Raw genomic sequence first — 17,655 nt, forward strand, 5'->3', positions numbered from 1 at the left:
TGCTCGAACTAGTCATATTATCACGCAGACATATCTTCCACAGAAATGCCAAAAAGATGATACTAAATATCTATCAAAGGGAAGAACAATTCCTTGCATTTCACTCCAGTATAGCAATCATCTTACAAAGGTGAAATTTGAATCAATGTATTTTGAGTACGAGGATCATTTCATGAATAATGTACATGTTGGTAGAACTGTAGAGTAGATGACGCAAAACCAATGAAAATTACGTCAGTTGCAATTGAAGGCTTAAAGAAGAAGGACGTGTGTACAGTTCATCCATAGCATACTCTGAAGATCAAATTTCTGCACATTTCTGCATATTTAAAGGAGAAAACTAAAATTCTTTCAATCATTTATCATAATACACTGCTCTCTTAAACTGACTGGGTATATCGGGAATTAAATAAATGGTTTTCCCAAAACAAACCACGGAACGTTCCATATAAAACAATTTTTTTCCGAAAAAGGAAGCAAGAACGAGCAAAATTTTATTAAAGAATTTTGTTTGAAATATCTCAAAGAATAAACCCCTGAAATTAATGACATTACTCATGGATCAACCTGTATACGAGGCCTGTCTAAAATGTATCCGACCTTAAATTTTCCCGCACAAGGTAGTGATTCTAAGGTGGCACCACTGTGCACGGTGGAAGGAGAAACCGTAATACGCATGCTTGAATTTTTTCACCGCATTCGCTTGTGCCAGTCACTGGCTGGTGGTCGCCAAGTAAGGTGCTGTTCTAAGTGTTTGTCGGATTTAGTTTTCTCGCAAGATGACTGAACGAATTGAGCAAAGATACTGCATCAAATCTTGTCAAAAGCTTGGTGATTCTCAAAGTCAAACAATTCGTAAGATTCAGCAGGTGTTTGGGGAAGATGCGATGGGTGTAACACAAATTAAGGAGTGGTTCAACCGATTCAAAGATGGCCGCACATCAGCGGAGAGTGAGCAGCGTTGTGGCAGGCCCCAAACTGCTCGGAGTGCAGCTGTTGTTGAGAGGGTGCGAAATTTGGTGATGGCAGATAGTCGTTTGACCGTGCGGGAGATTGCCGGAGAGGTTGGAGTGAGTAAAGATTCTGCACATGCAATTTTGCGTGATGATTTGAACATGAACCGAGTGGCTGCGAAATTCGTGCCCAAGTTGTTGTCCCCGGAACAAAAAGACCTCCGTCGTGACGTTGCACAGGACCTTCTGGACACTGCCAACACTGATCCTGGGTTTCTGAACACCGTGATAACTGGAGATGAGTCATGGGTGTACGGGTACGACCCAGAAACAAAAAGACAGTCGTCGCAATGGAAGCATCCCGAATCTCCAAGGCCGAAGAAAGCGTGGCAGGTGCAAAGCAAAATTAAGGTGATGCTGACTGTTTTCTTTGATGACCGTGGAATTGTGCAGCAAGAATACGCACTGGAAGGACAAACGGTGATAAAGGAGTACTATCACGATGTTCTCCAGCGACTCCGTGATGCAGTTCGGCACAAAAGACCAGACATGTGGACGGCGAACAACTGGCACTTGCATCACGACAACGCCCCCGCACATTCATCCCAATTGATCCACACTTTCTTGGCCAAACATGAAATTACAACCGTTCGCCAACCTCCCTACTCTCCAGACCTGGCTCCTTGCGACTTCTGGTTGTTTCCAAAATTGAAGACACCACTGAAAGGATCCCGTTTTGAGAGTAGAGAAGAGATAATGCGGAACGCGACGACGGAGCTGAACACCATTCCAAAAGAAGACTTCCAGAGGTGTTTCCGGCAGTGGAAGGATCGGTGGGCTAAGTGTGTGCAAGCACAAGGGGCCTACTTTGAAGGGGATTAGGGTCCCAACCCCGTCAGGTATTTGAAATATTTTTTCTGGCTAAAGGTCGGATACTTTTTAGACAGGCCTCGCACAGAACTATTAATACTGAAGTTGTTTTAATCAGTCTGTAAGATTAAAAACGTACTTTGGGCACTTAGTTTTCAGCCAATCCGTAGCTTCCAGAAGAGCAGACCTGCCTCTGCTGGATAACTTGTCTATCTTAGGTAAGACCACAGGCAGCTCACTATAAGACACAGGCTGTGGACCGCAGCTTTCACAGTAAACAATTGGAATTGGTGTACCCCAGTAACGCTGACGAGAAATTAACCAGTCTCGAAGTTTAGCACTACACGGATATCCACCAATGCCAAGTTCCCGAGCCATACTATTAACACGTTCTCTGGCTACACTCACATCTTCTATACAGTGCAACTGTTTACCATCTTCCTCTGGAGATGACGATATTGGAATATTTGCAGCTGCAGCAAACAATCTGTCAGATTCTGAGATTTCTGGTACCCCCAAGTGACAATCTGCTCCACTATCGTACTCTAACTGGTCCGTCACATATATAGGTATGAATTCTCCTGTAAAAGGATTCTTTGCTCTCACAGGGAGTCTTCTAAACGGACCAGTTTCTAGAGTGCTGTCACAATCATACATGACTCGATCTAAAATGCTCCCAGGAGCAACTGTAAGAAAACTGGCATTGTGTATGTGCTCTGGATTGCGAGTAAATACAGTAAGAGTCTGTTTGGTCATAGGTGAAGAACCGTCTTCTACTTCGAACTCAAATCTACTTCCATCACATTCTCCAATCCAATGCTTTTGAAGATTTATGATATCCTTCCAATTTTTCAGCAATGGATCACTAAGACCATCCCAAAGAGACCTGGAAAAAGAAAGAATTATAATTTAGAAGACATAGAATTAAAATAAAAGAGTATAAAGAAGCAAATAAAATAAACGAATCTATAAAAATACTTTGAAAATCGTGTTGTTCTAATGAACCACTGCTTTAGCATCTTCTTCTCTACTTTAGCACCAGACCGCCAAGAGCAGCCATTATCATCGACTTGTTCATCTGCTAGTACTGTCTGATCTACTGGATCCCAGTTAACAAGAGCCTAGAACACAAACCACGACAACTATTAGTTTACCATTATATGAAGTATTGTGATGCAGTAAAAAACAGATTTCGGAGTTTTCATCTAAATATGCATTTTCAGCATCCTGATACTGAAAAAGTTATTCTGATCATGCCATTTGTGTATAGCAATTTTATCTAAACTAATCTTCATTCCATACAAAAAGACTCCCCATCTCAACAAATGCAAGAGTCCAAAAAAACCTTTCTTGTTGCCTGCAGGACAAAGAACCTCTTTGTGGCGACTTTATTTAGTTTCCAGTCTGAAAGCATAACCTGCCACATATTTTCCAAGTTTAGTGAAAAATTTGCTGTTTTTCTAAACACGAGAAGGAAATACGATACATGAAATAGTTGCGAATTCAGTCTCAAGCTTTTACTTCCTTCAATTAGATGATTTTTTATTTTATTTTAATTGGTTATTTAACAACGCTGTATCAACTACTAGGTTATTTAGCGTCCATGAAATTGGTGATAGAGAGATGATATTTGGCGAGATGAGGCCGAGGATTCACCATAGATTACCTGGCATTCACCTTACGGTTGGGGAAAACCTCGGAAAAAACCCAACCAGGTAATCAGCCCAAGCCGGGATCGAACCCGTGCCTGAACGCAACTTCAGACCGGCAGGCAAGTGCCTTAACCGACTGAGCCATGCCGGTGGCTCAATCAGATGATGGTACAGGCAATGAAGAAAGACAGACTCCTTAAAATATTGTCAGTCACTAGTTGTAAACACCTAAAGGCCACACCTGTGGAGTAATGGTCAGCACGTCTAGCCGTGAAACCAGGTGGCCCGGATTCGAATCCCGGTCAGGGCAAGTTATCTGGTTGAGGTTTTTTCCGGGGTTTTCCCTCAACCCAATACGAGCAAATGCTGGGTAACTTTCAGTGCTGGACCCCAGACTCATTTCACCAGCATTATCACCTTCATATCATTCAGACGCTAAATAACCTCAGATGTTGATACAGCGTCGTAAAATAACCCAATAAAAAAAGAACACCTAAAGGATTATAGGTCACTAGTTGAAAGCCATCCATGCTTCAATAGAAATCCATTTTCACTTAACAAGCCCTTACAAGAGTTAAAATAAGAAAGGAATATGCTTACACTCTCATCAAAAACTACTACTAATATTATTTTAATATGTATAATGAAGAATAAGAAGAAGATGGTGATAATAATCTGTGGTACAATTGTCTACAGAAGTATAAGGCCTAGTAGCGATTGCTGTCCTCATGTCTTCTAACCTCAGCACAGATGAACGATCATCCAACCAGTAAAAAGGGTAATGTGTGTGGTCAGTACGTTGATCTCCCCCCCCCCCTTCCTTGGTTATCACTGGCTTATGAAACCGAATTTCGCTACTAACTGCAGCACTCACAATTCATCATGATGCTAGGTGAGCAGCAGTACCATACACTGGCTGAAATTTCATGAGAAAATTCCTTCTCTAATAAGTACTCGAACCAGTGTGCATTCCATATTGCTAATCCAAGACACGAAGCCCTAGATCATATAGCTATGATGCAGGACAGTTGTTGTGTGAAGCTTTAATAAGCTTGTATGGGATTACCAGCAGAATCTCAATATGAGTGGCAAATCGTAACAAGAGTGTTGGAACATAAGTGTGTGACTGGCAGTGGCAGTGGCAGTGGCGATTCCTCCATGGAACAGAGGGAACAGGCTGTTCCCTTCCTCCCTGCCCCTTAACTGAGATTGTGAGATATACTTCACTCTAAAGGATAGACCTACTTGCAGTTTTCGAAAAGCGAAAACAGCTATCGTTAGCAGGCTTATTGCAGTGAAGTGAAAACGACTCGAGCCCTTCTCGTCTGCTGTGCATGATGATGTGAATGGGAGTTTTCTCCGAAGCAGGCTCGAGCGGACACGAACTTACCCGAGTATCGCTGGAAGCTGTAGAGTTACCTCTTCCCTCGCAAAGTATTGAGAAGTGTGGAATATACTGTTTCATCAAGCTAGTTTATTTATATAGTGATAATTCGGAAAACAATTAAGTTCGAAGAGTTTTTCGTGTGACATAATATTATGTGCGAAATTATACAATAGTTCTAAAAAAAATCCGTACGATTTAAGCATTTACAGCCCGAGTTAAATCTGACGAAATAATGGCAATGGAACAGGCGACTCCTGCCTGTTCCAACTTCAACGAGGCCGAGCGCGAGCGCTCTGATGCGAACCAAGACAGCGAGTATTGTGTTATCGATCAGCTGAAGTCGAGAGCGTTTAGTTCGATCAATGTTGCTGAGAAAAGCGCGATTATTTTGAATGGCAAACCTACTACTCTCCTTACAGAACTTAAAACTAAAACAAAATCTTATACAAGACATTTCCAAAGTAGTTATTATACTTCTGTGAAATGGTTAACTGGGTGCTCGTGAAGCGGTAAATTGCAGGTTTAATTGAGGTTTATTTATTTTTAGTTAACGGTATTATATATTTAGGCATAATAATAATAATAATAATAATAATAATAATAATAATAATAATAATAATAACAACAATAATATAATATCATTAATATGTTTTACATTAACATATTCTTTTTTTGATTAAGTTGCAAATAAAGTAAAAAAAACAGGAATTGGTAATGTTGCTAAATCATATATATTATTATTATTATTATTATTATTATTATTACTTACAAATGGCTTTTAAGGAACCCGCAGGTTCATTGCCGCCCTCACATAAGCTCGCCAACGGTCCCTATCCTGTGCAAGATTAATCCAGTCACTATCATATCCCACCTCCCTCAAATCCATTTTAATATTATCCTCCCTCTACGTCTCTGCCTCCCAAAAGGCCTTTTTCCCTCCGGACTCCCAACTAACACTCTATATGCATTAACAGATTATTATTATTATTATTATTATTGTTATTATTATTATTATTATTACTATTATTATTATTATTATTATTATTATTATTATTAGTGTTGTTTCTAACCTGTTCCCCATCGAGAAATAGCACCGCACGCCACTGGTAACTGGTAATGAAAAAGTGATGCCCTAACAAAGAATGGATATCAAAGTACATTTACTATACACGAACCAGTATAAGGAACCAGACCTCTAGCTGAAATACATCCAGCAATTATTTCAATAGGCCTACAACATTTATATTTCTAAGACTTACTTCTTTCCTGTAAACCAGGCCTTCTTCATACATCCTTAAAAATAAGTACTGCGTCCAATGATAGTATTCAGGGTCACAAGTTGCCAACTCACGATCCCATTCAAAACTGCAACCTAATTTTTGAAGCTGTTCCTTCATGTGTGCAATGTTTTGCTTGGTCCAAACGGATGGCTCTATTCCTCTTTCAATTGCAGCATTTTCTGCAGGGAGGCCAAAAGCATCCCAACCCATTGGATGAATTACCTACAAATCAAACAAAAGTTATACATTTTTACGATTTTTTCACTTTCTCATTATACAATAAAGAAAATATATGATGTTGAAATAATAGATTTCGATATTTTCAAGGAAATACACATTTTCAGCATACCTGACAACAGAAAAGCTTTTGGTTATGATGTTTATGTACAGCTATTTCTCCTGAATTATGCTTCTTGAATAAACAATTCAAGGACATAAACTATGAATGAAAATACCGTACTGGCCTGAAAATAAGCCACACTTTTATCCAAATTTAAACTGTAAGTTAAGATGCAGCCCATATTCACAACTCTGGCTTTCGCATTTCATCATACTGTACAATGTTTAAAAATAATGCAGTTAATAGTGAAGTTAGTAATGATAACAGTGAAGACAGGGAACCTGGCAATGAAAATGTGTTAGATACATAACAACACTGCGCCAGTATACCAGTATATTCTTCGTTAAGGAAAAAGTTTACATTTACTTGTTACTACTGAAGTTAATGATTGATACAATGATAATATGCCAAACAAGAAAAGAAATGTGTTGAAGGAAAATCCTATTGTTTTCAAAGTATACAGAAAAAAATAAAATTGCTACCAGTATTTTCTTCTTCCCTTAATCTCTTTGATTATATCGTCTTTTTTTTTTTTTTCCTACAATATAACGACTACACCATTGATTTATTAGTTTTTGCATTTGTAGGTGGATTACATGTTTAATTGTGACTTTTTGTAAATGTTGATTGTTTTTCGGTGTTAATTTTTTTATAATATAGTTGAATTTTAATGTTTTAGGTATGTTTTGGACTTGGTTTTTCTCTTCTTTTTTTGCTTAGTGATGTTTTTGTGGTGAGTGTATGTGTTTGACTAAATTTCTTTAGCTGTGATTGGTTTCTTGTGATTAGATGTGCAGATGTTAATGTATATCATTCCATTTGCTTTTTGTGTGTGGTGGTGTGCGGTTGGTTTTTATGTTTTTTTTTTTTTTTTGTGTAAGATGAGCTATAGTAGTTGTAAGAATTAATTTTTTAATAAATTACTTTCCAGCTCTTGTCTTTCCCTTTCCAACAAAAGGCTAATATATGTAATGCTTCTCAAACCTATTTGGCTCTATGGATGTTCATTATGGGGATCGGCTTCTATAAGCCAAATCAAGCGTATTCAAACATTCCAAAATCGTGCACTAAGGATAATCACTGGAGCACCATGGTACATCAAGAATGAAACACTTCATTCAGATCTAGATCTAGCCAAAATAGAGACTGCACTTCATTCTTCCTATACACGGTTATATGCAACATTGTCAACACATTCTAACAGCTTAAACAACCAGATTCCTCGGAACCTGCCCCCTGCACAGTCTGGTTGTTGCCTCAAGAGGAAAAGACACACTGATTTGTTGATGCTTTGAGGAACGTTAATGGACGTCACCCTCTCCACACGTCTCATATTGTTTAAATGTTAATTATTTAAGCACAATTGATAGTACCAATGTACAAAAATTTTCAAATAAATAAAAAAAAAAAAAAAAAAAAAAGAAGTTACAATGATATAATTAAGTTTTTTATCATTTGACTGTGAATCATAGTTTGAACTTTGTAGATCCTGAAACTGGTGCACATACTCAGTTTATAGAACGTCACTGGAGGGAATTTCGTTCTAAGATACCCAAATTTGGAAGGAAGAAGGGTCATTTTGTTGGATATTTAGCCGAATATATGTTTAAGAGTAAATATGCTGTTGAAGTTCTATAATAGCTACCAGAATAATTATACCAAACATTGCTTAATATCAATGAAGATAATTCAATTTTCGCAGTCAAAAGCAAATCGCTTATCTCCATGTCTATTCATCAAAGAAATAAGATGCTGACTGGCTGACGAAGGAACTGAATCAAAGACTGTTGTGCACACTTGGATGTATCCATGGCAACCTTATTTCACTTTCTGTGCTTCTGTTCCTACTAGAAACATCAAGGACACTGAACGACTAGCACTCTAACATGACAATGCAATAATAATCAACCTCCCACAATATCGACAGTCTTGCCACACAGTCTATATTTAGTTTCAACGAACCTGATATGATTAGCTTGTACACTTGAACTATTCTACACTTTTCGAAGTATTTTTAAATTCTTATTATCGAGTAATCAGAAAACCTATATGAAAAATCAGTTTCATTACCATGAGTTTCGTTCTATTCTACTGACTTCATGCTGTAGTATATAATAAACTTATACTGAAACCTTACGTTTTTCCCATTCATCCTATAGAAACGCGCCATGGTGTCGCTGATAGTGTACACCCGCACATGACCCATATGCAGCTGTCCTGAAGGATAAGGAAACATGGAAAGCACATAGAACTTCGGCTTCTGGGTATCATCATCAAAAGTGGGTGCCTTCAGTCTGTTTTTCCATTTACGTTCTATCTCATGTTTTATCGACGAAGAAAGATCTTCATCCTGCAAAGATTTATTGAAACATAATTTTAAAATAGGTTTTCTATAGCATGCGGCATTTTAGTTTTTATACGAAAAATGATCTAATTTTTAGGGGGAAGTAGTTTTGAATGTGAAGAATTCGTATAGGACGTCAGATTACTTGAATACATATTAGAAAATAGGTAAAAATTGAAAAGAATTGATCAATGTAGATAACCTAAAATTGATTATTTAACACGTGAAATAAAGAGGTAAAACACTGCAAAATATAACACAAAACTCACATTCCACTTCACTTAATATATGAAGAGTTCGCGGGAAAAACGATGAATGTCACATTTCTGGCAAGGATTAGATAATGATCTAATTGAGTCTATAACTGCAAGATGTAGTACTGTTTCTATAGAAAATAAAGCAAAGGATTACTGTATTCGTGGTGATAATTCTCCTTTTTACCATTTTTCATAAGAACAACATTAAATTTCGCAGTGATCCATTGAATTAGATAATGACATCAACCTTAAGAAAACTGTGACATTCATCGTTTTTCCCGCGAACACTTCATATGCAAGGCATACAAAAGCCTAAAATAGGCCTGGTCTAGCCTAACCTGTTACAGATTCCCCGCAGCGGGGAACTTAGAAAAATTCAAGTTGGAAGTTTCAGTGTCACGTGCTATAGGAAAGTCAAAATATCTTTTTCAAATTAAAATTAAATTAAACAATAATGTGGCTTTTATGCAAAAGACATCCATTTATAATTTGACCCAATTTTGTTTAAATAATTGTTGCGGTCGGCCTGGTTGGCTCAGTTGGTATAGCGCTTGCCTTCTATGCCCGAGGTTGCGGGTTCGATCCCGGGCCAGATCAATGGCATTTAAGTGTGCTTAAATGCGACAGGCTAATGCCTGTAGATTTACTAGCATGTAAAAGAACTCCTGCGGGGCAAAATTCCGGCACACCGGAGACGCTAATACAACCTATGCAGTTGCGAGCGTCGTTAAATTAATAAAACATAACATTTAACATTTTCAATGCTTGCGGTACATGTGACAATCATGGCCTTAACCCCAAAATACACTTACCCACATTCCAACATTATGTGTACACCGACGTATAGTGTTATTTAAAACGTTGTTTAATAAATTACAGGAATAAGATCTTTTCATTTTAAATTTGTTAGAAACTACGATAACGCAAACATTACTTTCGAAATTCAACTAAACTGACACCAACTTTAGCATCAGCTGTTCGGCGCTACTGTACATTCACTACTATAGTCAGCAACATATACTAGAATCTCCGTAAAAATAAATACAGAAACATAAATATTTAATGATAAAGTAATTCAAAAATGTTTTATTATATATTTTTAAATTGTCTTATTATTTAATGTACTTCAAAAGTACTTCTGTATTATGTTCGTACTAGCCTAGATCATCTGGAGTACTTAGCAAGTACTAGTAGTGACAACTGTATCCACTTCCTGTATGAAATAATCTTTTTCCGGCGTGTTGTTAGAGATCAAGGTATTGTTGATGAAACATTTTGTTATATCGCTATAAATTTTTGCCATCCTGTAATAATTGTTTCCGAGAACGTTTCAAAATTAAAACTGTGTCGAGTTTAATATAGTTTACCGAGTTGGTTGTTGATTTACAATTATATTGTGTAAATTTGTTTGGTGACACGCTCATAACCTATAAAGTGGCTATATTTTATGTTTCAGTGCCAGCATGGCGCCCAAAAGAAATAATATGATCCCTAATGGGCACTTCCATAAAGACTGGCAAAGATTCGTGAAGACGTGGTTTAATCAGCCTGCACGAAAACTACGAAGAAGGCAGAACAGGATTAAGAAAGCCAGAGCTATCGCACCGAGACCAGCTGCGGGTCCTCTACGCCCCATTGTTAGGTGTCCAACAGTTAGGTACCATAGGAAACTGCGTGCAGGAAGAGGATTCACTCTGGACGAAATAAAGGTTAGGCTGATACTTAGTTGATCGTTTAACTGAATTGTGTACTTACAGAAATCATTACAAGTGTCTGTAGAAGTCTGCCTATTCTTCTTTTGGGTGAACCTATTTCAGCAACATTATTCTCATTGCAGGGTGCAGGTTTAAGTGCTGGGTTTGCAAGATCCGTCGGTATTTCAGTAGACCACCGGCGCCGTAATAAATCTGTGGAGTCGCTGCAGCAAAATGTACAACGTTTGAAGGAGTACAGATCCAAGTTGATCCTCTTCCCTATCCATCCAAACAAGAAGATTAAGAAGGGTGAAGCCAGTGTAAGTTATATTTGACAAGCTGTTTTCTCTTTTCGTTATCTGACACCAAAATTACATAACTTTCTAATTGATGGGACTTAAAATATTTCTTAATTTTTGTGAATAGTTGAGACTTGCACATGCGAAACTATATTTCAGGAGGAAGAGAGAAAGATGGCAACTCAACTGAAAACTACAGTGATGCCAATCAAGCAGCCTGCTGTCAGACCTAGGTCCCGTAAGGTTACTGAAGAAGAGAAGAAGTTCTCGGCTTTTGCTACACTTCGCAAGGTAAACAAAGATAATGTCACTATTCTTTAATTCGTAGATCTTAACTGTGCACATACGCAAATATTTTATGATGTTAGGACATTTTTAGGAAAATTTCAGTATACGTATACCTCACTGACAACAATTATTTTAAAATACTAAAAAGAGCACCTTTGTCTGTGTGCGCAAGGTTGGAATTTTGGAATAAGAGGGAAAGGAAGGTATTTGTGTTCTGAAATTTATCCCTTTCCTTCACTTGAAACCACATTTGAACTTCCATTACCACGCACTTTTTATTTCACACGTAATTTACTACATTTTCGAACAATATCCTTTTCTTCAACTTTCACATCCATCTCCACAAAAAATCCGTTACAAATTCAACCTTTTTCACTTCCAAGATCACTGGAACTACCTCTGCTAGTTTCTCCAAGACTGGAGAAAGGTATTGTTGAAGATGTTACATATTTTTATGTTCTGTTTGCAGGCTCGTACTGATGCACGATTAGTCGGAATCAGAGCCAAGCGACTGAAGGATGCAGCAGAAAACCCTGATGTTGTTGCAAAGCCCGGCAAAGAAGGAAAGAAAAAGAAGTAAATTGTGATCTTGCTGATTTGGACTGTAAGGCTTTGTATTATATAAAATAAATTTTGGAAACGTCTTTTATTTCTTCTAAAATAACATAGCAAGATTTCTCCCATATTTCAGTTCCTAACACATACCTAACTCCTCGTGATTTTTACGTTCAGTAGCTTATTGAAGACAGAACAAGTCCCAGGGAAGCTTCAATTCAGGGTTTCCTTGCTTCCCCTCTACCTCCAAGATTCCTATCTTGTGGACAAATAAATTGTGCAAGACTATCTTGCTGGTCGCATTATGTAAGCTTAGTGTAGCTGTGGACAAAAGTATGGTGTAGCAGTGAAGCTTAAATCGGGTGCACTGTATTATTAAATGTACAGTAGTTAAAAGATAGTGCTTTCTCTTGAGGCCTTTAGTTTGCAGTTAACGAGATTAATTTAATAATTTCACGACTACTATTTTCCTAAAATGACTGAAATTGAATCCTTTAACAGGAAAATCTAACTTGTTAAAAATGTAGATCCAAATACATGTCCCAGTTTCCATGTGATGTGTGTTTGGAGCTTAGACTACTTTTTAGATTTCTGAGAGTGCTGGGTGATACAAAATTTATAACATTGAATTATTTCTTAACTGTACATTAATTTGCATAGGGTAATCAATGTTCTGTAACTATGGAGTAAAATTTAATTGGTTTATCATTTTACTAAAGAATTGTGAGAGACCAGTAAGTAGCTTTTGCTAAAGTAGATCACTTCTAGGAACATTCTGGTATTACTGAAGGTGTTACAAAAGATGTAAGTTCAGAAAGGGATGTTGAAAAAGGGCTCATTATCTAAGCTACATATTAGAGAAACAAGTAAAATTCTCATCGACAGCAGAACTGCAGCATAAAAAATGGAAATCACTCCTAGGGAACCAAGAACATCTCTACAACACCAATAGGACTGCAATTGCCATTTTCAGGATGAGTATTGGCCATGACTGCATCACACACCAACTCAACGAACTTAAAATTGTGCCGTCACCACTATGTATCCTGTGTAGCAACAGCAAGGAACATCTACGAGTCTAGTTGGGAAATAAATTAGTATTTGAAAATAAATTATGCAATTAATTGAATGGTTCCCTGCAAAAACGAGATAACTCCATTTTTACAAAGTTATGGAAAACTACAAAACAAAATTCTAAAAATTTAAATGTTAACAGCTTTTCTTTTCCAGAGTATGTCATAGGTACCTAGGAGTTATATAATCAGCAATTTAGGACGGGACATACTGGGTGTTCATTTCAAAGTGTGTCATGACGTCACTGTTGATAAGTCAGCGATTTGAAGCTAGTTTCAGCTTTTGTGTCAGAAGTTGCCTATTAATCAAGGTGTTCAATCTGAACTTGAGAACATATATGGTATAACTTGAATGTCGTAGCAACAGATGGCGGTCTGTGTGCTACCATAACCTCTTTCGAACTGTGTTTTGCGTGGCCAAGTCATACGCAGGGTAATTGTTATCATCGGTTGCGTACGAAAACATTCCACAACACAAATCAAATGCTCCGTGTCCATGTTGACCGTCCCAAGTTAATGTCAACAAATACGTAAGTAATCGTCTTAAACCTCTCCACATATCCCGACAGTAAGAAAAAAACTCACCTCAGTACGTGTTTCCAAAGAGTTCACATTCCTGCCACTACAGGCGTTACCATACGTACCGTTAAGTACTCTTCTGAATGGACGCTGTACTTGCTAGGCAACTTCTCTGGCACGTAAGTAATACACCTCTGTGGAAGTGTAGGAAGATTGAATTCTCTAGGCTCATCGACTAGCCACATGACGGCATACAGTGAGCCATGACACACTTTGAACTGAACACCCAGTATATAAACAAATTGATATAATTAGCCACATCTTGTACTGAACACACAATTACTGTGTCAATATAAACTACAACACAAGACAGCAGATAGGTATATACATACTAATGTAAATAATTTGAGGGAGATTTTCTTTGAGATATTTCAAACAAAAAATTTTAATACAATTTTGCTCGTTTTTGCTTCCTTTTCGAAACAAAAGTTGTTTTATATGAAATATTTCTTAGCGTGTTTTGGGAAAGTCATTGATTTAATCCCTGGTATGCTCTGTCATACGAGAGCAGTGTATTATGATAATAAATTATTGAAAGAATTTTAGTTTCGTCCTTTAAATATGCAGAAATCTGATCTGAACATGTGTACAGAAATCATTAAGGAAGGTCAACAGATAGGTATATTCAAGACATCAGCTTGGAAAGTGACGAAATTGTTAAAACTAAAGTATTATAAGACAGCAAGCATCTGGAAACCCTTTCAGAATATTTGAAATGTGCATTAAAGAGTATGGTCGACTGTCCAGCACTTATTACAAGGTAAGCCAATAAATTACATCTGACATGTAAGTTGCCAGATTTTGTTTCCGGAAGCTACATCACTCTCTCATATCGGAGAACAAAAACAGTTGATGTGCTGAATGACAGCTAAGCCCATGTCACTTGAATGGTGATGAAACTTGTTTCTAGAGTTACATCTCTTATACAGCCAATTTGTGTCCCAACAGTTTGACAAAGAGGATATTCCTATTAAAATAAAATATGTTTAAATTTATTTTTGGAACCTTTTCTGTTAACTTACAGTTTGTAACGATAGTTTTTTTGTGTTTAAAATTTCTTTTAAGCATCTACTCATACATTTACAGTATTTATTTTTTTACTAATAGTGGGTATTTCACTTTCCGTCATTCACCTGTATGAAGCCAGTTGTGTAGACCAATTTCATTTTAAGATGTAAAAATAACAGGCCAACCAATTATAATGTTTACTTATAACTACAATATTAATTATTAAATACAAAAATTACACACATATATAAATTTATAAAGTTATGGGGACAAAGACAAATTAATGGTATAAATACAAGAAACAAAAAAATATAAAGTTATACAGGAACGGAGGTTGAAACAAAGTCAAAATAAAGTAAATATAAATATTAAAACAAAAGAATGTAATATAAGCTCTATCATTTTCAAAAATGTATTACAAGTGTGTTTGAATTGTTTAAAGCTCGTATAATATATATATATATATATATATATATATATATATATACTTCTCCTAAGCTATGCAATCTGTTATAAGTGCGAAGAACTCTATAAATAGGACAACAATAGTATGAATTTGTATTTACTTTGGGGATAAAAAGAATATATTTGTAACAAGCATTGTATGGGACATAATAAATCTGGGTGCCCAAATTAAGTTATTTAGGAATATGTATATGTCTTTCTCGTGTTAAATGCCATTGTACCTGGTTAACAGGCCAAAACATCTTAACCAGTTACGATAGAATTTAACACGAGAAAGACATATAATACATATTCCGAAGTGATATAGTCACAGTCTACTATATACAGTCGCGAAGCTTGAGGTGATTTTTTGCAAATCTCGTGATAAAGCGCTCCAAGCGGTTAGCAACTAGAAACAATAGACTGTCCACGGTCGACTTTGGACTGAATCGTATTTCCATCGAGCGCTAGCTCGTTGCGTATTTCACATTGATGCTTGTGAAATGTTCGTTATTGGTTGTAATGAAAATGTTAATGGCTAAAATACAATAATTGGAATAATAATATTTTACTAGAGACGTAGAAAAATTAAGTTTGTTTTAATGAAATTTATTGATCACGTTTTATTTTCAATTCTGGTGGGATTATTATCGGTTAGGCCTACTTTTTTTCAAAGGATATGTTTTTAATTATAGCTGTTAATTTTGTTGTTATTTTTATTTGTTACTTTATTAGAGACGTAGAAAAAGTCTGTTACAATAAAATTTATTAATCACGTTTTATTTCCAATTCTGGTGTGATTATTATTGCTTAACCTCAACTACGTAAGCCTACACTACAAGTACCGGTACACGTACATAAGTTAATGCATTAATTCATATTTCCATTATTATTGTTGTAAAGGGAAATGAAAATTAATATTTATTGGTTTCATAGTTAATTATCGCTATAATCTTGAATGAGTGAAGCGATTATAGTAAATTTCAGTTCGTTTTGCACAAACAAAAATAATATTAACCTATTTCTTGCAGGTATCTTCGAGTTTATGGTGGAATTTAATATACTTCATTAAAATAATAAATTAACTTTATGCATTTAATATTTCAATAATGGAAGGAAGGTGCTAATTTTTCCCAAAGAACACAACGAAAGTGTAACATATTTTGTCGGCTGCTAGGAGAGAGATCTGCGATGATGAGGCGATAGTAGTGATCCTAGTGGTGGGCAACTATCCATGTTTGCATTTTTACTACATATTGAGCTTCGCGACTGTATATAGTGTTAAAAGTTGTGTAATCAAGATGTATAAGTTATTTATTACTGCATGAACTCAACATTTCTGTTCTCTGATTCCTAAAATAAATTGTCACAGATAGTAATATTATTTCAAGACTTATTTTTCCAAGCCTTCAGTATTGAAGTATACCTATCAGCATGCAGTAAATCAAGTTGAAGTTGAAGCTACAGAAACAGCAACTAAGAACAACAGATTAAGCTTGCTTACCTTGATCATAAAAGGTGAGTGAAATGTCTTCATTAACCCCTCTGGTTTCCATACTCCTCAGTTCTACAGTAAAAACTTCAATTTTTCTATGCATGCTCTTCAGTCCGTGTTTCTCAGATTGTTGTTACAAAGCGTGAAATACAGATGTCTTGCAATTGAAATTTGAGCAATATCGTAACTTCAGACTTTTTTTCCAGTGTACATACCATAGATAAAATCATGCTGTTCCACTGAATAAATTGTTGTTGTTGCTACCGTGGAATCTATTCATACATAATTGAATTGTGGATAGGGAACAAAGCCCAAAACAAGTCAATCAGTGCCGAGACATAACTAGAAGCCATCAAAGGAATAGAGATTGAGTCTGGTTTTTCACAATACCTATAAATCTCTCATCAAGCCCATTAAATGTCACTCCCCAGTCAGACTAGTGTTCTGAAAAAAGGTTCCAATATTTAGAGAGGAGGTAGTATACATCAAAACAAGAAATAAAAGAATAATTTCGAGGAAAAAATTGTTCCGGGGCCAGGTATCGAACCCAGGACCTTACAGGAAGTTATACCTGAAAGCTTGATTTGCATAATACACGTCACTGTTCATTAACAGAAAACCACAATTTAAGTAACACAGAGTTAATGTGCACTCAATGTTGGTTGCTTGACGGATGTCAGCCCACTTTGAGGTCTGTGGATATAGAGGGAAAAGTTGGATCGGTGTCTGGTATAGAGTTCCCAAGTAGTTCAGTTGGTATGTTTAACCAAAGGTCCCGGGTTCGATACCCGACCTCAGGAACAATTTTTCCCTCGGAATTATTCAAATCAACTTTACAGGGAGTTATACCTGAAAGCTTGATTTGCAAGAAATAAAAGTCCTACAAATAGTATCTTCTGAGAAAAGAGTAAATGTTTACCATCACTGCAAAAGGAGCATATCTTCTACTGTGAGCTCTTTGGCAAGAAACAAAAGATGCTCAGATTCAACAGTTACGAAACTAACTTACCTGACTGGTACAGTAATACTACTGCAGTAGTACGATTACTAACCTTTTTTTCAGAACATTATACGACGCATATTGTGAGATCATGCAAGAATCAGGAAACTTTAAATCTCAGAAAGAAACCTTAAAAA

General features: G+C 36.5%; 2 protein-coding genes across 3 annotated transcripts in view; one reads left to right on the top strand and one right to left on the bottom strand.

Annotated features, from left to right (window-relative positions):
- LeuRS-m (Leucyl-tRNA synthetase, mitochondrial) overlaps positions 1–10,088 on the bottom strand; it is a 29,724-nt gene extending 19,636 nt beyond the window's left edge. For both annotated transcript variants that reach the window (XM_069825331.1, XM_069825330.1), the window contains exons 1-5: positions 9,896–10,088; positions 8,620–8,832; positions 6,122–6,364; positions 2,802–2,944; positions 1,963–2,709 (exon numbers count right to left, since the gene is read on the bottom strand). In XM_069825331.1, the coding sequence (XP_069681432.1) occupies positions 1,963–2,709; positions 2,802–2,944; positions 6,122–6,364; positions 8,620–8,832; positions 9,896–9,979 (1,430 nt within the window). In that variant the 5' untranslated portion in view covers positions 9,980–10,088. The remainder of the gene's footprint in view (positions 1–1,962; positions 2,710–2,801; positions 2,945–6,121; positions 6,365–8,619; positions 8,833–9,895) is intronic.
- A 110-nt stretch (positions 10,089–10,198) lies between these two features.
- RpL13 (ribosomal protein L13) lies at positions 10,199–12,008 on the top strand. The gene is made up of 5 exons (XM_069825343.1): positions 10,199–10,339; positions 10,540–10,792; positions 10,921–11,097; positions 11,236–11,367; positions 11,834–12,008. Exons 2-5 carry the CDS (start codon positions 10,547–10,549, stop codon positions 11,942–11,944), a joined length of 666 nt encoding a protein of 221 aa, XP_069681444.1. The 5' UTR covers positions 10,199–10,339; positions 10,540–10,546; the 3' UTR covers positions 11,945–12,008.
- The last annotated feature ends 5,647 nt before the right edge of the window (positions 12,009–17,655 follow it).

Source organism: Periplaneta americana, chromosome 5 (genome assembly GCF_040183065.1).
Source record: "Periplaneta americana isolate PAMFEO1 chromosome 5, P.americana_PAMFEO1_priV1, whole genome shotgun sequence".
NCBI lineage: Eukaryota > Metazoa > Arthropoda > Insecta > Blattodea > Blattidae > Periplaneta > Periplaneta americana.